Raw genomic sequence first — 23,665 nt, 5'->3', positions numbered from 1 at the left:
TGACTAATATATAACATGTGACTGACTGTTAGTGTGATTGCTGACTTTAATATATGTTTGTCAGTTGGTCTACTCATCCTCAATGCTGGTGCATGGGTAGGGGTCAGATTGATATCACTTTAGAATAATAAAGTGTAGTAACCTGTGAAAGTGCTGAATATTTATCATGTCTAAAAGCGGCAAAGGTGACGCGAGTACACTTGAACATCAACACTCATATCATGTTGTCTTGCAATAACTGTGTTATCCTCTCTGATCTGGTACAGGATGGTTCATGTGTAAAATGGTTCTCTCTGATCTGGTACAGGATGGTTCATGTGTAAAATGGTTTACTTGTCAGCATAATAGATAAATCCCCTTTGGCTGATGTTTGCACAGACCTTGACCAGTATGGCTGAAAGGTTAATTCCTGCAGCTATGATACCAGGAATAGAGTTCATTATTAACCCATACAGGCAGCTCTCTACCTACGCTATCTCCAACAGCTTCTCTAATAAAACAAGCTGAGAAACCAAGTGTAAATAAATCATCAACTGCACAGGCTACACAGGATGATTCATCAGACGATGAAACCTCTATATACTCTTCTTCGGCAATAGCTGAGTTAATGAAAGCAGTAAAGGCTTTTCTGTCCTTAGAGGATTCAGCAGAGCCGTGTTAAAAATAAGGTACCTATGTTTAAACGTCCCAAATAAATAGGGCCTCCTCATGGGGGACCCCAGCAGCTGATGAAAATCAGGGAAAAGGTTTGGGCTATACCCAATAAAGAATAGAGGTTCCCAGTAAATGGGATTCCAAATATCTTTTTCCAGCTGAGGACTGTTTAAAAATGGGAAATGACTCCTAAAGAGATACGCATATCATTTGATAGTGTGAAAATATATATGGCCTTTGCCGTCAACTTCAAAAGAGGGATGGTTTTCTGAAAACCATATTGTCTCTGTCTGGGGCAGTCATAAGGCCAGCCATGACTTCACCTTGCAATCTACAGCACTCCACACTGGATGGACCCAATCTCACTAGATCTTGGAAGATAAGCAGTGTTGGGCCAGGTTAGTTCTTGGATGGGAGACCACCTTGGAATACCAGGTGCTGTAGGTACACTGGGTTGAGGTACTGGAAGACAGGTTTTTCAGCGCCTGCAAGGGAGCAAGAATCCCATATAGCTCATATGGACACTAATGTTCTAGGGCATCAGCATTAACAATAGTTGTTCGCAGAGCAGTGTTACTTACATACTTGAAAAGCTGATTCAGAATCAAAGAAGGTTCTGGAAAATTTGCCTTTGGCTGGAAGTTTCTGTTTGCTAAGGAGTTAACAGATATTCTGGAGTCAGAATCAGACTCCAAGAAGGTTATGTTTCCTTCCACATATAACCCCAAACATAGGGGTCCAGTTTTCGGCCTTGTCGGTCATAAAGGAACATAACAGCCCCAATACAATAAGTTTGGTAAGGCAAAGAAGCAAAGGCAACTAGAGGGCCAGCTTCCAAACCAGAGGATAAGCCATCAGCATGATGGTGCGGGCCTCCTTCTGGGGGACCCCAGGATAGGGGGCCAACTTCTTCAGTTTGCACAGATCTGGTAACCGTTTACAAACAGATGCCTGGGTGCAAGAAGCGGTATCTCTAGGTTATGTTTCTCTTCAAGAAGCATCCTCCTCGAGTTTTCTGTTCCAGTCCGTCTCTGGTAGAGGCGAAGGACAGGGGTTTGCAAGAAGCAGTTCAGAAATGGCTTTTGTCAGGAATAGGCATTCCAGTAATCCCTGCACAATAGGGACAGGGGGTTTTACTCCAACCGGGTTTGGGTTCAGAAGGATCCTTTCACCACAATCTCAAAATCCTAAACAGATAAGTTTGGGTACCACGGTTCACAGGAAAACGTTGCGCTCCATAGTTTTGGCATGGAGCCAGGGAATTGCAGGGTATCCCTGGATAGTCAGGATGTTTACCTACAGGTTCCTATAGCACTGTTCCACCAGTGTTCTCTCAAGGTTCACCATCCTCCAGCAACATTTTCAGTTCCAGACCTTACCCTTTGTGTTGGCCACAGCTTTCAAAGTATTTACCAAAATTATGATGATGGCACAGGAATGGCTTCTGTGCCATCTCCAACAGACAATGACTTGTCTGCAGAGGCACTGGTGGTTCATAAATTGGGCAAAGTCATCTCGGGTTCCGTCACAACGGATGACTCTCTGTGGGGCTGGACTGAATTCCAGTCTGCAGAAAATGGATTACCTCTGAACAAGATATCCAAGGTACAGTCAAGTACTCAGGAGTTGTTACACAGTCAAACAACATCAATCCACGCAGCTATGTGACTGATGGGTTTGATGGTGTCAACATTCGACATGGTGGGGTATGCACAATTCCACTCAAGACCTCGGCAGCATCTGATTCTAGCCAGATGGAATGGAATACATCAGACAATAAAGAAACAGACTATGGTACTTTCACACAAGGTAAGAAAGTCATCAGCCTGGTGGCTACAGACATCCCGTCTAGACAAAGGGAGAATCTTTTGGATATCAGATGGGAGATCCTGACAACAGATGCCAGTCTCCAGGGCTGGGGAGCAGTGTCTAGAAGATTATGGTTCCAGGGACAATGGACCATAGAAGAGGGTTGCCTGCCAATAAATCTGTTAGAACTTCGGGCCATATACATGGCACTGGTTCAGGCAAAAGACACTCTTCAAGGAAGACCAGTCCAGATCCGCTCGGACAATTTAACGGCGGGGGCGTACCTCAACCATCAGGGAGGAACGCGCAGCCAAACGGCAATGAAGGAGGTAAGTCACATACTAAAGTGGGCAGAACTCCATCTTCCAGCATTGTCCACAGTATTCGTTCCGGGAGTCCTAAACTGGGATGCGGATTTTCTCAGTCGACACGCCATTCAAGCAAGCGAATGGGCTCTACACTCGGAAGTTTTTCAGACTCTGGTAGACAAGTTGGGTTTGCCAGAGAGAGATCTCATGGCGTCCCATCTGAACAACTAAATGCCCGCATACGGGGCAAGAACAAAGGATCCCATAGCGATCTTTGTGGACGTCTTGTCAGTGAAATGGGAGTTTCATCTGGCGTATATATTTTTTCTCCCGATCATCCTGCTACCAGGGTGGTGAGGAAGATAAAAGAAGCTAAGGGTGCCATGAGTCTAATAGCTCCGGCTTGGCCCAGAAGGCAATGGTACACAGATCTGCAGAGAATGTTGATGGATGCTCCACGTCTGCTCCCTCAACGTTCAGATCTACTAATGCAGGGTCCTTGTTATCACAGGCACCTGGATCGACTATCGTTGACGGCGTGGCTTTTGAAACCTCTATCCTGAAGTCAAGAGGATTCTCGCTACAGGTAAATTCAAACATTGCACAGAGCAAGGAAACCCTCCTCAGCTCGCATTTATCACCGAATATGGCAGGCCTATATTCATGGTGCAGTGAAAGAAATATGGACCCGAAATCTTTCCAAGTTTCCTGGGTCTTAGATTTTCTTCAGGCAGGAATGGATAAGGGTTTGAAGGTGGCTTCCTTGAGAGTACAAGTATCAGCATTGACTGTAGGGTTCCAAAAGAACAATTGCCAATGTACAGGATGTGCGTACTTTTTCCAGGGAATGCTGCGCATTCAACCTCCTTTTATTCCTCCTTCAATGCCTTGGGACTTGGCTCTAGTCCTCAAAGCCTTCAAGTTCCTCCGTTTGAACCACTTAATAAAGTGGATCTTAAATGGTTAACCGCTAAAGTTCTCTTTCTACTGGCTGTGGCGTCAGCTAGAAGAGTATCAGATTTAGGAGCGCTGGAATGTTGTTCTCCTTTTCTGTTTTTTTTTTTTTTGTCCAGATAAAGCAGTTCTCAGAACTACATCTGGGTATCTTCCTAAGGTGGTGTCTAAATTCCACCTTAATGAAGAAAATGTAGTCCCGGTTTTTCAGGTATCGGGACTTTCTGCGGGAGATGCATCGTGGGACGTAGTCCGAGCATTAAGGATCTACGTGGATCGCACAAGCGCCATCAGAAAGACAGATTCTCTCTTCATTTTCTACGGAATTCACAAGAGAGGATGGCCTGCTACTAAATAGACGCTGGCTAGAGGGCTTCGAATGACTATTTCGGAAGCATACTCTCAAGCGGATCTCCCTGTTCCGGCTAATGTCTCTGTTCACTCTACTGGTAAGGTAGGTTCTTCATAGGCAGCACAACATGGTGCTTCAGAAGAACAGATATGTAAGGCAGCCACATAGTCTTCCATTAACACAATCATTAGGCATTATGCTTGGATACTTTTGCCTCTCATGACGCTGAATTCGGGCGAAAGGTTCTCCTGTCCAATCAGGAGCGTCCCCACCACCAAAATTGCTTTGTGAAATCCCATTGTTATCCTGTGGATAACCTGTGGACCCTGCCGGAGCAATATACGTTATGGTAAGAACTTACTGTTGATAACGGTATTTCTCCTAAGTCCACATGTTCCACAGGGATCCCACCCTGACACACCTGATTTGAAGATCTTGCTACTCACTAACTTCTTCCTTCTTGTATGGAAGGGTGTGCATGTGTGATCTTCTCGTCTGATTAGGGCTCTACATGATGCTCCTGCCTAGATGCTTTGGAATCCAACTGATTTGCCTGAGCCAGTGGGCGGTGATATATGGACGAGCCCGTTGCATCCTGGTAGGCCTGAAAGCTTGCGATTGTTTGGTGCCAATCTGCTGTCGCTCCATCATATCCCATTGTTATCCTGTGGAACCTGTGGACTTAGGAGAAATACCGTTATTAACTGTAAGTTCTTATCATAACGTATATTTCTCTCTCTGATACATTACAGAATATTATTGTTTGTTATTTTCAGCTTGCAAAGAAGCACAACATGGTAATTGTGTCTCCTATCTTGGAGAGGGATGAGGCACATGGAGGCACACTGTGGAACACCGCTGTGGTGATATCAAACACAGGCGCTGTTCTTGGTAAGAGCCGGAAAAATCACATCCCAAGAATTGGAGACTTCAATGAGGTAAGTCCAGCACACAATGGGGCAGATGTATTAAGCCTGGAGAAGGGACAAAGAAATGATAAACCAGTGATAAACGCAAGGTGATAACGCACCAGCCAATCAGCACCTAACTGCCGTTTTTTAAAAATCTGTAATGATTGGCTGGTACATTATCACCTTGCGCTTATCACTGGTTTATCACTTCTTTTTCCCTTCTCCAGGTTAGTACATTTGCCCCAATGTTCAGTAGATTATCTGCAGCTCCTCAGAAGGTAAATGCATGCTGGTGCTGGTAATTAAGGTTTTCATGTTGTTACAGAATTCTGTATAAATGCTTACATGATCAAATATTACTGATACTGGAAATTGTGGTTCTGTTGATGCTTAATGACCTTGCTATATTAGGGTAAAGTAATAAAATGCACATGTTGAGTGGGATGTATTTCTGGACACACTCTTTAATAAATTATTGTTTAATTAGCCGGAATGTTTCCCTTACGTCCTAGAGGATGCTGGGGTCCACATTAGTACCATGGGGTATAGACGGGTCCACTAGGAGCCACTGGCACTTTAAGAGTTAAACAGTGTGGCTGGCTCCTCCCTCTATGCCCCTCCTACCAGACTCAGTTTAGAAAATGTGCCTGGAGCAGCCGGTCACAGCTAGGGGAGCTCCATAGGAGTATTTATATATATATATATATATATATATATATATATATATATATATATATATATATATATATATATATATTATTTTTTTATTAGAGTTTAGGCACAGGGAGGCTGTTGGCAACAGCCTCCCTGCTTCGAGGGACTTAAGGGGGGGAGTAGTGTCCAACCCTGAGAGGTTAATGGCCACTATCTCCGCTGACAGGACACTGAGCTCCTGAGTTTGATGATCGTTAGCCACCCCAGGTGACCACCCCCTAACTGAGCCAGAAGATTCCGGTGGCGAGTGAGTCACCGGCGCCACAGCAAGCGGGGAGCTGGTGTGAAGATGGCGGCAACAGGGTGGGAGCGCAGTACTAACTGCGCTCCGGAGGCTCAGCGGTACACAGTGCGGCGCTATGAGGGGCGCCCTGAGCCAGCGCCTATACCCTATACTGGTCATCCAGGCTGTCAGGAACCTAGGTACTGCTACCAGCACCATACATCAGGCCAGTATAAAGATTTAAAAGCTGGAAGCAGCGCCATGTTTTCAGGGGGCGGAGCTTCTCAGAGCGGACCCAGCAGCGTTCAGCGCCATTTTCCTCCCTGCAGATCCAGCTACAGAGACGCTGACAGGGAGAGCTGTCCCTCCACACGACTCCAGCTATCCTGTGCGGTACCAAGGGGCTGTAGAAGGGGGAGGAGGCTGTATAATTACTGTACAGTCTATTAAGGGTACACAGTCAGCGCCAAGTATTTTGTTATATCTTCCTTATTAAGCGCTGTGTGTGGGCTGGCTGCAAGCTCTGTTTCTCTGAAAGTTCTTAGGAAAAAACTGTGTCTGACATTTTCCCGTGTGAGTGTGGTGTATGTTTCTCACATAACCATGTCCAGGGACTCTGGGGGTCATTCCGAGATGATCGCTAGCTGCATTCGTTCGCTGTGCAGCGATGAGGCAAAAAAATGTCACTTCTGCGAATGCGTATGCAGCGCAATGCACACGCACGTCGTACTTTTACAACGGCCGATGTAGTTTCACACAGGGTCTAGCAAAGTTTTTCAGTCGCACTGCTGACCGCAGAGTGATTGACTTGAAGTGGGCGTTTCTGGGTGTCAACTGACAGTTTTCAGGGAGTGTTCGAAAAAAACGCAGGCGTGGCTGGGCGAACGCAGGGCGTGTTCGTGACATCAAAACAGGAACTGAAGTCTGAAGTGATCGTAAGCGCTGAGTAGGTATTGTGCTACTCTAAAACTGCACAAAAAAAGTTTGCTGCCGCTCTGCGATCCTTTCGTTTGCACTTCTGCTAAGCTAAAATACACTCCCAGTGGGAGGCGGCATAGTGTTTGCACGGCTGCTAAAAACTGCTAGCGAGCGAACAACTCTGAATGACCACCTCTGTGTATTATGCTGCAGAGGATATTTCTTCTCCAGAAGAATCCATTCCATGTACCCAGGAATGTAATGCATTGTCTCAGATTCCTATTATTGAGCCAGAATGGCTGACTTCTATTAAGGGAAGGATATCTCCGATCTCTACTAGGGTAGCTCATACTGAGACAGAAACTCAGGTTTTAAAGTATTCTATGGCTGTTTGGTCAGGTTCTGTTCCTACTCCTTCTCAATCCCCTAACATATTCCCAAAGAAACGTGCTCTTGCCCAGATTATGCAAGATGACACAGATACCAACTCTGACACGGCAGATGGTGATGGGGATGTGCTGAGGGGGGCGGCATCCCTGGCTAAGGGGGTGTAGCTCATGATTGAGGCCATGAGAGATGCAATGAGAGATGTGTTAAACATTACTGACACACCACCTGAGCAGGTTGAGGAGTCTTACTTCACAGACCATAAGAAAGCCTCGCTAACCTTCCCTGCGTCTAAAGAATTAAATGCTTTATTTGAAAAATCCTGGGAAACCCCGGAGAAAAAATTCCAAATCTTCAAGAGGGTTCTGGTTGCTTTTCCCTACCCCGAGGTGGATAGAAAAAGATGGGAAAACCCACCCATAGTTGACGCTTCTGTCTCCAGACTGTCAAAAAAGGTGGTTTTACCTGTCCCTGGATCTATCGCGTTAAAAGAACCGGCTGATCGTAAGATTGACACTACGCTCAAATCCATACACACTGCTTAAGGGGTGGCATTAAGGCCTACTATTGCCTGTGCATGGATCTCAAAAGCTATAGTAAAGTGGTCAGGCACGTTACTAGAAGACTTAGACACAATTGATAGATGTGACATTGACTATTTTTACGTAACATACAGGATTCTGCGGGGTTCATAGTGGAATCCATGAAGGACCTGGGTACGCTGAATGCACGGATATCTTCCATTTCTGTCTCAGCTCGCAGGGGACTCTGGCTACGCCAATGGTCAGCGGACGCGGAATCCAGGAGAAGTGTGGAGAACCTACCATACACAGCTCAGGCTCTGTTTGGGGAAGCGTTGGATGCGTGGATTTCCACGGCAACCGCGGGTAAGTCACCATTTCTTCCCTCAGCTACGCCTTCTATGAAGAAACCCTTTTCTTCATCCACATCGCAGTTCTTTCGGACCGCTAAGACAAAAAAGTCCAAGTCCCACCACTTTCTTTAGCAGTGTGCATGCAAAAGCCAAAAAGCCTGCACCTGCAGGATCACAGGACCAGTAGTCTGCTTCTGGTTCCTCCAAATCCTCAGCATAACGGTGGACCGCACAGCCCGGAGGACGGTCTGGTGGGTGCGAGGCTCAGATGTTTCAGACACGTCTGGGTGTTGTCCGGCCTGGACCCCTGGGTGCAGGATATTGTATCCCAGGGGTACAGACTGGAGTTTCAAAAACTCCCCCCTCACCGATTCTTCAAATCAGGCTTGCCAGCATTACTGACAGACAGGGCTATCCTACAGGAAGCCATTAAAAAATTGGAAAGGTCAGCGGTCATCGTTACAGTTCCACCGCATATGCAAAACAAGGGTTACTATTCAAACCTTTTCGTGGTACCGAAACCGGATGGTTCGGTCAGACCAATTTTGAACTTGAAATCCTTAAACCCTTATCTGAGGGAGTTCAAGTTCAAAATGGAGTCTCTGAGAGCAGTGATCTCAGGTCTGGAGGAGGGGAAGTTTCTGGTATTCCTGGATATCAAGGATGTGTACCTCCACAATCCGATTTGGCCGCCACACCAGACTTATCTAAGGTTTGCACTGTTAGACCGTCACTATCAGTTTCAGGCACTGCCATTCGGTCTCTCCACGGCACCGAGGGTGTTCAATAAGGTGATGGCAGAGATGATGGTTCTCATCCGCAGACAGAGTGAACATAATTCCATATCTGGACGATCTGCTGATAAAGGCGTCGACCAGGGAGACCTTTTTGCAGTCCATTGCTCTCATGACTCGTCTGCTCAGTGAACGTGGTTGGATCCTGAACTTTCCGAAGTCACATTTCGAGCCGACAAGGAGATTGTCTTTCCTGGGGATGATGCTCGATACGGAAGTGCAGAGGGTGTTTCTACCGGAGGAAAAAGCGTTGGTGATTCAAACAATAGTCCGGGATGCCCTGAAGCCAGCCCAGGTTATCGGTTCATCAGTGCATTCGCCTTCTGGGGAAGATGGTTGCCTCCTACAAAGCTCCTAAGTACGGAAGATTCCATGCTCGATCCTTCCAACTGGATCTCCTAGACAAGTGGTCGGGGTCTCATCTACATATGCACCTGAGGATACGTCTGTCGCTGGAAGCAAGGATTTCACTCCTCTGGTGACTGCAACTGTCTCACCTTCTGGAGGGCCGCAGGTTCGGGATTCAGGACTGGATCCTTCTAACCACCCTATCAAGTCTCCGGTGTTGGGGCGCAGTCACTCAAGGGGAAACCTTCCAAGGATGGTGGCCAGTCTTCCAATAAACATTCTGGAACTAAGAGCCGTGTACAACGGTCTTCTCCAAGCGGCACATCTTTTGCGAGATCGTGCCATTTAAATACAGTCTGACAATGTAACGACGGTGGCCTACATAAACAGTCAGGGCGAAACGAAAGTGCAGAGCTGCAATGTCAGAGGTAAAAAGGATCCTCCTCTGGGCAGAAAGGCACACACTGGCGCTGTCAACAATCTTCATTCTGGGAGTAGACAACTGGGAAGCGGACTTCCTCAGCAGACACGATCTCCATCCAGGAGAGTGGGGCCTCCATCCGGAGGTGTTCACGGAGGTGGCAAATCTTTGGGGTGTACCTCAAATAGACATGATGGCCTCATGTCTCAACAAGAAGCTTCTGAGGTATTGTTCCAGGTCGAGAGACCCGCAAGCAGTGGCGGTGACTCCGTGGGTATTCCAATAAGTGTGCGTGTTTCCTCCACTTCCACGCATTCCAAGGGTTCTAAAAACCATAAAGAGAACAAGAGTTCAGGCAATCCTCATTGCTCCGGACTGGCCAAGAAGGGCTTGGTACGCGGATCTTTTGGATCTACTGCTGGAAGATCCGAGGCCTCTTCGGGAGGACCTTCTGCAACATGGGCCGTTCGCTTATCAAGACTTACCACGGCTACGTTTGATGGCATGGAGGTTGAACGCCAGATTTTAGCTCGGAAGGGCATTCTGAACAAGGTTATTGCTACTCTGATACAGGCTAGGAAAGGAGTTAAGTCTAAACATTACCATCGCATTTGGAAAAAGTATGTGTCTTGGTGTGAATCCAACAAGTTTCCTATGGTGGAGTTTCAACTGGGACGATTTCTCCTCTTCTTGCAAGCAGGTGTGGATATGGGCGTGTGTTTGGGATCCATAAAGGTCCAGGTTTCGGCCTTATCCATTTTCTTCCAGAAACAAATGGCTTCCCTCCCTGAGGTTCAAACTTTTTTTGAAAGAGGTTCTACACATCCAGCCTCCCTTTGTGCTGCCTACAGCACCCTGGGATCTTAACGTGGTGTTGCAGTTCCTCCAATCGGATTGGTTCGAGCCTCTACAGGAGGTTGAGGTCAAGTTTCTCACGTGGAAGGCTGTCACTTTGTTGGCCTTAGCTCCTGCTAGACGTGTGTCGGAGTTGGGGGCTTTGTCTTGTAAAAGTTCCTACTTGATCTTCCATGAATATAGAGCTGAGCTCCGGACACTTCAGCAATTCCTTCCAAAGGTTGTGTCGGCTTTTCATATTAACCAACCTATTGTGGTGCCAGTTGCTACTGACTCCTCAATTCCATCAAAGTCCTTGGATGTTGTAAAGGCTCTGAAAATTTATGTGAAGAGGACTGCTCGTCACAGAAAATCGGACTCTGTTTGTCCTGTATGATCCCAAGAAAATTGGGTGTCCTGCTTCTAAGCAGACGATCTCTCGCTGGATCAGGTTCACTATCCAGCATGCGAATTCTATGGCAGGATTTCCATGTCCAAAATCTGTTAAGGCCCACTCTACTCGTAAGGTGGGTTCTTCCTGGGAGGCTGCCCGGGGTGTCTCGGCTTTACAGCTTTGCAGAGCGACTTCTTAGTCTGGGTCAAACACGTTTGCTAAGTTCTACAGGTTCTATACTTTGCCTCTGAGGCCCTAAGGTTTGTTCAATCAGTTCTGCAGGAGCCTCCGCGCTCTCCCTCCCGTTCTGGGAGCTTTGGTAGATCCCCATGGTACTAATGTGGACCCCAGCATCCTCTAGGACGTAAGAGAAAATAGGATTTTAATTACCTACCGGTAAATCATTTTCTTGTAGTCCGTAGAGGATGCTGGGCGCCAGCCCAGCGCTTGGTTATCCTGCAGTGGTTACTTGGTCAGTAATGCTTTGTTCTTAGTTAAGTACTGCGTTGTTACTTGTTTCAGTAATGTTATTCAGCTGTTGCTGTGTTTTTAAGCTAGTTAGCTTGGTTTGCCTTGTTGTATGAGCTGGTGTGAATCTTGCCACTATCTGTGTAAATTCCTTCTCTCGAAGTATGTCCGTCTCTTCGGGCACAGTTTCTAGACTGAGTCTGGTAGGAGGGGCACAGAGAGAGGAGCCAGCCCACACTGTTAAACTCTTAAAGTGCCAGTGGCTCCTAGTGGACCCGTCTATACCCCATGGTACTAATGTGGACCCCAGCATCCTCTATGGACTACGAGAAAAGGATTTACCGGTAGGTAATTAAAATCCTATTTTTCCATGGAGCCTCTTGTTTTCCACATACTGTGTGGCAATAGCTTTCCAAAACAATATAAAGAATTCTTGTTGCTGCCATAATATTCCTGAGACATATAATAAATCACACAATGAAAACTTCTGAAGTGTCAACTGATAGTCACTAGAACTTAAATCAGAACACCAGCCATCAAATAAGTATAAAGCTGCATTCCTTTATAAGCTAAATGAATGTATTGAGCCAGTAGCACCAAGACCATAATGCATTGTATAAAAATAGATTCACTCTGATTCACCGCTAAAGGACAAATAGGACTCATCCTAAGCACTGCAAGCGTTCAAATGGAGTGGTGGCAGGGCCGGCTCTACCATTAGGCAGCTTTATGCGGCTTCCTAGGGGTGCCAGTCACTGGAGGGCACCACTGAATTCATCTACCAAAAAATTAAAGTGTGTATGCATGTTAGTAATGAACTTACAGATGAGGGGTTTGAACACAATAAGAAGCATATTAATATATGTATGTGCGTAAATATTTATGTACACGCATATACAATTAAATGGACATCCGACATCCCAAATGTTAGTATGCAGGGCAGGGTTAGGCTTAGGCTGCGGGGAGGGAGGGTTAGGGTAAGGTTAATTTCATTCAAAATGTCGGTATTATAGTGGCATCTCGTACCCAGACCTAATTAAATATCCACACAAGACCCCATATACAGTATTATACATTATATAGAGTATAGACGGACTTTTAAAGTAAAAGTATATTGTGAACAAAGTCACTAAATTTTGTGACTTGTTTATAATATATTTTATCATTTTAAAAGTCCGTGAGTGTTCTCCATTTTTTCTGTATATATAATGATGCAAATCACCCCAGCCCACCTAGTGGCCACCTGCATCTCCCCTCTGGGAGGTGGTCGTGGGTGGGGTTGCAGGTTAGGGGCGCTAAACTGAAGATTTGCCTAGGGTGCAGAGAGACCTTGCACCGGCCCTGAGTGGTGGACCTGCGAAAAAGTTCCCCACTTTCAGTTGCTGTAGCTCAAACTAAAAGTGGATGTTGCTTAATGAGGCCATTGTGTCAAACCTGCACTGATGTCATTAATCCCCAGCAGGGGCGGATTGGGAAACAAGTGGCCGTGGAAAAATTTCTAGAAGTAGCCTCATGTGGGCGGCACCGAGCCAACTGTAGGTGGAGCCAATACCAAAGTAGGCAGGATTACTTCAAAATGTAATGTAGGCGGAGTCACACCAACAAAAGGAAGAGCATGTCAAATAAGCTGCACCTAACAGATTTAAACGTTTAGAAAGTATTGTAGCAGAAGTAGTTAAGAAATTAAAACTGGGGTGACATTTAATCCTCTGCACACTCACTAAATATCTCAGTCCATTTCCTAAAAGCATCTCCTCTCTCTCAGTACATCTCCTTCATTTGTCTCTCTGCTTCTTAGGGGTTAATTCAGTTCAACGCGGATTGAATAGCGATGGGAGGAAGCTCCCGGAGCTATTTAATTCAGAGTGATGCTGTCCCTGTCTAGAGGATTTCTTCTGGTACCCTTCCAGGAGTGCGAGCAGAAATCCAACAAAACTAGGTCCGCTATGCTGTTTTGTGACTTAACGCCGTGTAAACAGCACCACGGCGAGGCGGTTTAGTCAGAGAATGCCCATTCTCGCGACTAAACACCCTTTTTAGTCTGGGAATACGGGCTTTCAGCCTCTCTCCCCTTTTATCTGCCAGGCTTCTGCCAGTCACTTGATGCAGAGCTTCTGCGCCAATGGGACAGCCACAATTGCATCACAATACTGCATCTCCACTGGGTGAACAATTCTGAGCATTTCGCTTCCCCATGCTTTGCCAATTGTTCCACATCTGTATATATACCTTCATCCAGTACCGTAACTAGACATTTTAGCGCTGTGTGCAAGAAACTGCATCGGCGCCCCCCCCCCCCCCCCCCCCATTATTTAAAATAGGGCCAGTGCGCGCTGTAGCGTGGCTTCATGGGGAAGGGGTGTTGCCGCAAAGTAATACCAATTCATATTACGGTGCACAATAGCCTCCATTATTCAAAATACACCACACAGTAGCATCATTACACCAGGTAGAGCCCAGTTTACACATTCCATCAGGTAGAGCCCATTTTACACATTACATCAGGTAGAGTCCCCTTTTTACACATTACGGCAGGTAGAGTCCCCTTTTACACATTACATCAGGTAGAGCCCCTTTTTAAACATTACGGCAGGTGGAGTCCCCCTTTTACACATTACGGCAGGTAGAGTCTCCTTTTACACATTACAGCAGGTAGAGTCCCCCTTTTACACATTACGGCAGGTATTACACGTATTAAAAGGTGCTCATAGACAAAATGTAGAAATTGTGCTTTACATAAAATTATTTAACAACTTTGTTCAGAGTACTACTCTCATTAACCCTTGTTGCTAGTACAACCTTCATTGACCACTTAACTCAGAAATTGTGAAGTGGTCTTCATATAGCATTTTAACATTATGTCCAAGAGGTAGGATTTTTAGAGGTAAACATTTGAGGTTTTCATTTAATGAGCCTCCTCTTCTCTTTTCCACTTATATAACAGCTGAACACCTTGTTAGCTGCAATGCATCTGAGACCTGGGTATTAAAAAGAACATAATGTGGAAATACACTAAGGCAAAGTACACAAGGTCCAGGTTCTTAATAACTGTCTTCTTTCTGTCAACATCTTCACAGCATGCAACACTTACTGTACATCACAAAAATTGCTCATTATGCACCTGGTCCTTGTTTGGGGTATCACACACACCGACCCCCTCTCCCACCTCTGCTGGCCACCGCTGCTGCTTCCCTCACTGTACAACACGCACCACTGCTGCTTACCCACACTGCAGGACAAAGACCTCGCCGATGCTTACCTGCACTGTCGGACCAGCACTGCCACTGCTTACCCACACTGTAGGAAACGCACCCGCTTCCATCTGTGTACCTTTTCTCTGGCCACCGCCGCTTCTTATCTGGCTCTGCAGGCAGCGCAATGGGAAAGACGGCAGGAATGGCTATGGGGATCCGATGACAGAGACCAGCTGGCATGGGGCGAGGGTCTCGCCTTCCATATTACAAGTATGCCGGCGCTATGAGAATGTGCCCAGAACTATGGACTGCAATGAAGGAGCAGGCCATTTAGAAATCACAGCAGCGGCTGGTTCCGCCACCAGGTGACCTGCGCTGTGTGCAAGGCACACTTAGCACACAGCTAGTTACGGCCCTGCCTTCATCTATCAATCATCTATTTGTCTTCCATCTTCTGTTTGCCTTCTTGTCTCCAATTTTGTATGTGCAGTTTCTTCCCCATGTGAGCCACTATATCTCCTTTGTCTTTTTAATTTGTCTCCTCTTTATGTGTTGTCTGTTCCTACCAGGGCTTAAAGTGGTTCTGGAGAGGTGGTGGAACTCCTTTCCCTTGCCACCGACCTCACTCCCATTAGGCAGAGGCAGGGGCAATTGTAGGGTGTTAGGAACCCCCTGTAAATTAACATTTTTGCCTTAAGTCACATATCATCTAAAGGAACAGTGCGCGCCGAAGGCATGTGGCACAAAAAGGGGTGTGGCATCACATGGAAGGGGTGTGGCATCACATGGAAGGGGTGTGGCTACACAATAGTACCAAATCAAATTACGCCACACAGTAGCACAATTTTATTGTCATTACACTGTTCATAGTGCCTCTATTTCATATTACATCACAGAGTAGCGCCCCTTTCTCGTATTATGACAAACAGTGCTGCCCCATATTCACGCTATGCTACACAGTAGTGCCCCTTATACACAATGCCCATGGTAGCAGTGCCCCTTATACACATGCCAACAGTATCCGTTCCGATTATACACATAACACCACCCACGGTATCATTGCTGCTTATACACATAATAATGACCACGGTAGCAGTGCCGCTTATATACATAATAACACCACGTTATCAGTGCTGCTTATACACATAATAATGCCCATGGTAGCAGTGCCGCTTATACAAATAATAATGACCACGACAGCAGTGCCGCTTATATACATAATGCTCACAGTATCAGTGCTCTTATACACATAATGCCCACTGTATCAGTGCCGCTTATATACATAATAATGCCCACGGTAGCAGTGCCGCTTTTACACATAATGACGACAGTAGCAGTGCCGTTATACATATAATGACCACGGTAGCAGTGCCGTTATACACATAATGACCACAGTAGCAGTGCTGCTTATACACATAATAATGCCCACCGTATCAGTGCCACTTATACACATAATAACACCCATTGTAGCAGTGCCGCTTATACATATAATAATGCCCATTGTAGCAGTGCCGCTTATACACTTAATGCCCATTGTAGCAGTGCCACTTATACATATAATGCCCATTGTAGCAATGCCGCTCATACACATAATGGCCATTGTAGCAGAGCCGCTTATACACATAATAATGCCCATTGTAGCAGTGCCGCTTTTACACATAATAATGCCCATTGTAGCAGTGCCTCTTATACACATGTCCACGGAAGCAGTGCCGCTTATACATATAAGAAATGTCACCCCCACCCCACTTGCCACATCGGTCACTGGTGTCTGCCCTCAATGTGCCACCGGTTCCTTATTCCCTCCCCACCATCAGAGGCGGGTTAAGGGCGTCTGTCACAGTCTAGCGCTGCCTGCCCACCTGTACGTTCTATTTGTGTGGGAGCTGCGGCTACACTACATTGCTGCATCACAGAATTCTCATGGCTGGGCAAGGTGGGCTGGAGGAAATAAAACTTGAGAGTATTCCTCTGCTGCCTACTGTTATACCTCCCCCACCCAGCTCTCCATGTACGACTGGCACTGCAGCTCTCAGTCTTTTAAAAATATGTCCTGCAAGCTGCAGTGCCTGATAGTGATACATGGAGATCTGCCTGACTGCAGCAATCAGGGCAGGCTCCATGTCACCACCATTTCTCCCGGCTGCTTCCTCCCTTCCTGCAGAAGGCTGGCATTACAGTGCAGTCTGGTAGTGGCCCGTAAGCGCAGTGCAGGCAGAGGTCAGAGTAGACTTGTACTCACCCTCTCCTGCAGGACGCGCACCCGCCGTGGCCGAACAGTCTCCCCCCCCCCCCCCCCCTCCCGAGGTCCACGCGGGTGACATCAGAGGGGTTAGCGCGCGGACCTCCTCCTCCTTTCAGCTAGGTAGGGCTGGGGCCTGTGCTCCCTATGACGGTAAGGGGCTGCGGCGCACACTGTGTGCGCTATTCCTGTAAATCAGGCGGCAGGTGACGTGAGGAGGGCGGAGGAGCTACATATGTGAGGTGGCCCCGCAGCCCAAACAGCCCACCGGGGAACTTCCCGCAAGGTGCAGTGCCCAATCCGGCCCTGATCCCCAGGATAACCAGAAAATAAGGAAGAAAGAGGCCTATTCATGTAGAAAATGAAAACAGAATAGTTACCTTTACTTTATAGCGCATCAGTATGATGCAATATACAGCTTAGTTAAGTAACAATTTGTGTATATTTACCTTTCCGGTGATGCAATGCAGTATCCAGAGCTTCAGCGATGCTGTCATCTTCTACAGTCCTCTGTGAAGTGTGGAACCGGTAGCCAGGTCCATTCTGCGCATGCGCCCGTGGATGAGGTCAGGGGGACGGAGCAGGTCCCTGCTATTTTCGCACTGATGTTTAGATTACACTATCCTGAGATGGCAAATTTGAACACACCAGAGAAACTGAAAGCAGAGCTTTCCATCCTTTTATTGAATCGCATTCACCATACTAAAATGTGGTGATGTGATTCAGGCACAAAGTAGGGGTGCTGCTGGAGAAGTCAGGAAGTTCTCCACAGAAGCCTGTTCTGCGAATGGCAATACGCAAAGAAAAATCTTGTTTCTCCCGCTGGGTCCACAGGATAGCCACAGGATAACATTGGGATATGCCGGAGCAACAGCGGAAATGGCACCAAATAGTCACAAGCTTTCTGGCCTCCCAGGATACATCGGGCTCGTCCATATAATCCCGCCCACCGACTCAGTCAAATCAGTTTTTTGTTTGGTGCGGCAGGAGCCGGACCATGGTCACAGGGCTGCTGTTATGGCAGCCCTAAGCTTTATTATTTTCTTTTTATAGTCTTACTATGTTTTGAGTGATCTTTCTTAACAGCATCTTAAACGCATATTGGAAAGAGTCGCTCCAACAACTCTCCACCGGGTCGCAACAACGCTTACCTCCGGGTACTAGTGCTGTCTCAGTGGCCGTCTGTGTCGGATGTTCCAGCAGGTCCAGCAGACGTTACCAGGCTGTGGCCGGAGCATGGGGAGAAGGTAAGGTATCTGTTCCACTAGGGGAATTCGGACACAGCTGCACTGTATTGATGGAGACTACCAAACATTGGTTGATGCACCGCCACCCTTAGGTGCTCCAGCGCTATGCTTTAGGGATCATAGGCGCCAAGAGTAGGTTGAGGCCGCGATCCCTGGAGTTTGTCAGCTTTCCTGGTCGCCCCTCCCCCCAGTTCATGACCAGTTTCCGTGCGTCTCCCGTCCATGAACTGATTGCCTCACTTCCTGCTCAGAAGCTACCACGAGGGAACTCGGTCGCAGCTTAGGCCGATTTGACTGTGTACACTGGAGTTTACCGCTAAGACCGGGTCGCGGACAGGAGCGTCTGCATACACTAATCGTTCATTGAGCGTCTGTGTCCTTATCAGTTACCGGAGCGGCAGTGTACACTAGTAGCGTCTGGATCCACTCAGCGTCTTTCGAGCGTATTGATCGATCCTGGAAGTGGGGTGAGTCTCCCTGTATCCCACTCTACTGAGTAAGGGTTATACAGTACTACAATTCTATCTACTGTGTAGTATGAATAGTTAATTTTGGTACACAATGCATATGAGGCCTGTACCGTACTGTTGTTTTCTGCATAATATGACTGAAAAAACTTATTGAAATAGCTGTTTAAAAACAGAAACGGTAAATTGTACTCCTACATACTGGACAAGTATTTTTGTGGTTGATTATATACACATATGACAATGGCTAATTTTTAACATGTGACTGACTGCTAGTGTGATTGCTGACTTTTAAATGTTTGTCAGTATTGTTTCTGAACCTCGATTCGGGTGCTCAGGTTGTGGTCAGATTGATATCACTTCTATACTTATATAAGTGATCTCGGTCACTGAGAGTGTAATATATTGTATAAACAGATTATTTACCATGTCTGTGAGCGGCAAAAGTGATGAGGATACTTTATCAGGGACTCCTACACCCTTAACATGTCTATCTTGTAAAGTAGGGATGTTAGCCCAGTATCTAACTTATGATGGGTTATGTGCAAACTGTTGTGCATATCGGCAAAATAAAAGACAGGTTCTGGTTCAGCAACCAGTAGATCCACCATGGGGTGTGTTTGCATAGACTTTGTCTACAATAGCTGACAGATTAGCACCTGCAGTGCCACACCCGGGAGTAGGATACACTATTAACCCTTACATGCAGCTCCCTTCTTGTGGGTTAATTCCAGCAGCTTCAACAAGTAAGCAGGCTAGTAAAACCAGGGTAGAAAACATCTATGTTATAGACTACACAAGACGATACAACAGATGAGGATACAGTGTATTCAAATACCCCATATGACGATCAGTCGGAGGGTTTCAGCTCAGAGGATATAGCTGAGCTTATTGATGCCATGAAGGCTATTCTGTCTCTGGAAGAACCAGCCAAAGCAATAACAAAATCTAAAGCACCTGTGTTTAAACGTCCAAAAACAGTTAGGATTGAGTTTCCAGGGTCAGAAGATCTGACAGAAATTATGGAGGAACCTTGGGCTACACCCAATAAGAAATATAGAATTCCGAAAAAGTGGGATTCTTACAATCCTTTTCCGGCTGAAGACTGTTCTAAAAGAGAAGGTCCTCCTAAAGTAGATGCACATGTTGTGCGACATGTGCGAAAATCTATTTTACCGTTGCCCTCTACCTCATTGAATGATGTCACAGATAGAAGAGTAGATGGTTTCTTGAAAAACAATTTTTCTCTGTCAGGGGCTGTTGTAAAGTCAGCTATGGCTTCGGCCCGGATAGCAAAAGCAATGGTAGAATGGGCGGAGGAACTAGAGAGTGGCCTCTCCGCACCTACCAGGGAGTAGGAGTCTCATCTAGGCCATATAAAACAAGCTGCGCAATATTTGGAAGAAGCAGCAATTGATATGAGTACGATTGCTTCTAAAGCATCAGCCTTAATGGTAGCCGCTCGTAGAGCAATTTGGCTACGTACTTGGAAAGCGGATGCAGAATCCAAGAAAGCTCTGGAAGCGTTGCCTTTCGCTGGTAATATTCTGTTTGGGAAAACAATTGACAGATATTCTGGAATCGGAAGCTGAATCCAAAAAGGTCAGGTTTCCGGCTAGTTATAACCCTAAACCGAGGGGTTCAAAATTTTCGCCCATTTCGATGGCAAGGTAAAGCAAAAGGAAAGGATGATTCTAACCAACCCCAGTACAATAAATCAGCTAGGGGTAGGAAGCAATGGGCCAATAGACTGCCAGCTTCCAAACCAGAACAGAAGCCATCAGTCTGAGGGTGCGGGCCTCCGCCTGGAGGATTCCAGGGTTGGGGGCCGACTCCTTCACTTTGCACACATATGGCAGTAGTCCATGACCGATGCTTGGGTGCAGAAGGTGGTATCTCTCGGTTATGGTTTCCCTTTCAAGAAGCAGCCTCCTCAAAGGTTTTTTTGCACCAGCCCATCTCGTATAAAGTCGAAGGCCAGAGCTCTGCAAGAAGCAGTTCAGAAATTGCTTCAGTCTGGGGTTATTATCCCAGTACCCCTGACACAAAGGGGACGGGTGTTTTACTCCAACCTATTTTTGATTCAGAAGCCAAATAGATCATTCCGACCAATTCTCAATCTCAAGAGGTTAAACGAATACATTTGGGTTCCAAAGTTTCACATGGAGACATTACACTCCATGGTTTTGGCCATGGAACCAGGAGATTACATGGTATCTCTGGATGTACAGGATGCTTACTTGCATGTGCCCATAGCACGCTCCCATCAGTGTTACCTCAGGTTTGCCATCTTCCAGCAACATTTTCAGTTCCAGGCTTTGCTCTTTGGGCTAGCGACAGCCTCCAGGGTATTTTCCAAGATTATGGGGTTATGGCATCTTATCTCCGCAAGCAGGGGATAAGAATTTTTCCATACCTCGATGATCTTTTAATCCTGGCTCAATCCCAGGAATTACTCTTGGGCCATCTCCAACAGACAATAGCTTGTCTACAAAGACACGGATGGCTCATAAATTGGGAAAAGTCGTCTCTGAGTCCATCACAAAGGATGGTTCACTTGGGGGCCATATTGGATTCAAGTCTACAAAGAATAATCTTACCTGGGAAAAAGATATCCAAGGTGCAGGTAATGACTCAGGAATTGTTGCACAGTCAGACAGTATCAGTCCATGAAGCAATGCGAGTGATGGGTCTAATGGTGTCAACATTCGACATGGTGGAATATGCACAATTCCACTCCAGACCCCTACAGCACCTCATTCTAACCAGATGGAATGGAAAACATCGGACAATAAAAAGACAGATGATAAAGCTTCCAGTAAACGTAAAAAGGTCACTAGCCTGGTGGCTACAGATGGACCATCTAGACAAGGGGAGACCCTTTTGGATAGCAGATTGGCAAGTACTGACAACTGATGTCAGCCTTCAAGGCTGGGGAACAGTGTTCGAAAGTTTCTGGTTCCAGGGAAAATGGACCACAAGGGAAAGTTGCCTGCCAATAAATCTGTTGGAAATAAGGGCCATATATATGGCTCTGGTTCAGGCAAAGGACATTCTTCAAGAAAGACCAGTCCAGATCCGTTCAGACAATGCAACAGCAGTAGCGTACCTCAACCATCAGGGAGGAACTCACAGCAAAAGATTGATGGAGGAAGTAACTCGCATACTAAGATCGGCAGAACTCCATCTTCCGGCATTGTCCGCAGTGTTTGTGCCAGGAGTGCTGAACTGGGAAGCAGACTTTCTCAGTCGACACACCATTCAGGAGACCGAATGGGCGTTACACCCGGAAGTATTTCAGACTCTAGTAAACAGATGGGGTCTGCCAGAGATAGATCTCATGGCATCCCGTCTCAACAACAAAGTTCCGGCATACGGGTCAAGAACAAAGGATCCCGGGGCGATTCTTGTAGATGCGCTGTCAGAGAGATGGTAATTTCATCTGGCATATCTGTTTCCCCCAATCTCCCCGTTACCCATGGTGGTGAGGAAAATAAAGCAAGCAAAGGGAGCAATAATTCTAATAGCTCCAGCTTGGCCCAGAAGGATGTCCATGGAAGCTCCAATTCTGCTTCCTCAACGTCCAGATCTACTAATACAGGGGCCTTGTTATCACAGCCATCTGGAACGTCTGTCTTTGACGGCGTGGCTGTTGAAACCTCTATCCTAGAATCAAGAGGATTTTCACAACAGGTAATTCAAACCATGCTTAGAGCAAGAAAGCCTTCTTCAGCCCCTATTTATCATCGAATATGGCAGGCCTATATTCATTGGTGTAGCGAAAAAGGTATGGCTCCAAGATCTTTTAGAGTATCCAGAATTTTGGATTTCCTCCAAGCAGGAATGGATAAGGGTTTAAAGGTGGCTTCCTTGAGAGTTCAAGTATCAGCATTAACTGTATGGTTTCAGAAAAAGATTGCTAGCCTACAGGATGTGCGTACTTTTTTTTTCAGGGAATGTTATACATTCAACCACCATTTGTTCCTCCTGCAGTACCCTGGGATTTAAATCTGGTTCTTAAAATCCTTCAGGGGGCTCCGTTTGAACCACTTAAGAGAGCAGATCTTAAATGGTTGACGGCTAAAGTTCTCTTTCTACTGACGATGGCGTAAGCTAGAAGAGTGTCAGATTTCGGAGCGCTGTCGTGCAAGTCTCCTTTTCTGATCTTTTATCCAGATAAAGCAGTTCTCAGAACTAGATTTGGTTATCTTCCAAAGGTGGTCTCAAAGTTTCACCTGAACGAAGAAATTGTAGTCCCGGCTTTTCAGGTATCGGGACTTTCTGCGGGAGAAGCATCACTGGACGTGGTCCGTGCGTTATGAATTTAGATCGTACTAGTGCCATCAGAAAGACAAATTCTCTCTTCATTCTCTACGGATTTCGCAAAAGAGGATGGCCTGCTACTAAACAGACGCTAGCAAGATGGCTTCGAATTACTATTTCAGAAGCATATTCTCGTGCTGATCTCCCTGCTCCGGCTAATGTCTCTGCGCACTCTACACGTAAGGTAGGTCCTTTATGGGCAGCACAACATGGTGCTTCAGCAGAACAGATATGTAAGGCAGCCACATGGTCTTCCATTAACACATTCATTAGACATTATGCCTTGGATACTTTTGCCTCTCATGACGCGGAATTCGGGCGAAAGGTTCTCCTGTCTAATCAGGAGCGTCCCCACCACTAATAATGGCTTTGGGAATCCCAATGTTATCCTGTGGATAACCTGTGGACCCAGCCGGAGAAATATACCGTTATGGTAAGAACTTACCATTGATAACGGAATTTCTCCTATGTCCACAGGTATCCCACCCTGACGCACCTGATTTGAGAATCTTTACAATCACTAAACCTCTTCCCTCTCGTATGGAAGGGTGTGCATGTGTGTTCTTATCACCTGAATAGGGTTCTACATGATGCTCCTGCCTAATTGCTGTGAAAACAACGGATTTGGCTGAGTCGGTGGGCAGGATTATATGTACGAGCCCGATGCATCCTGGGAGGCCAGAAAACTTGTGACTATTTGGTGCCATTTCCGCTGTCGCTCCGGCATATCCCAATGTTATCCTGTGGATACCTGTGGACATAGGAGAAATTCCGTTATCAATGGTAAGTTCTTACCATAACGGTATATTTTCTGATTCAGAGACCTCAG

The 23,665-nt window shown here is 46.4% G+C and overlaps 1 protein-coding gene and 1 pseudogene across 2 annotated transcripts in view; both read left to right on the top strand.

The window, feature by feature from the left end:
• Positions 1 to 23,665, top strand: part of UPB1 (beta-ureidopropionase 1) — a 129,707-nt gene that overhangs the window by 47,538 nt on the left and 58,504 nt on the right. The window contains exon 5 of one of the 2 annotated variants that reach the window (XM_063913038.1): positions 4,854 to 5,015. The exons of the other annotated variant lie outside the window; for it this stretch is intronic. Coding sequence (XP_063769108.1) covers positions 4,854 to 5,015 — 162 coding nt within the window. The remainder of the gene's footprint in view (positions 1 to 4,853; positions 5,016 to 23,665) is intronic. 2 annotated transcript variants of the gene reach the window in all.
• LOC134939536 (5S ribosomal RNA) lies at positions 984 to 1,101 on the top strand (annotated as a pseudogene).

This window comes from Pseudophryne corroboree, chromosome 1 (assembly GCF_028390025.1).
Source record: "Pseudophryne corroboree isolate aPseCor3 chromosome 1, aPseCor3.hap2, whole genome shotgun sequence".
Taxonomy (NCBI): domain Eukaryota; kingdom Metazoa; phylum Chordata; class Amphibia; order Anura; family Myobatrachidae; genus Pseudophryne; species Pseudophryne corroboree.
Note: the sequence above shows the minus strand (reverse complement) of the source record. Positions and strands in the feature narration are given on the sequence as shown.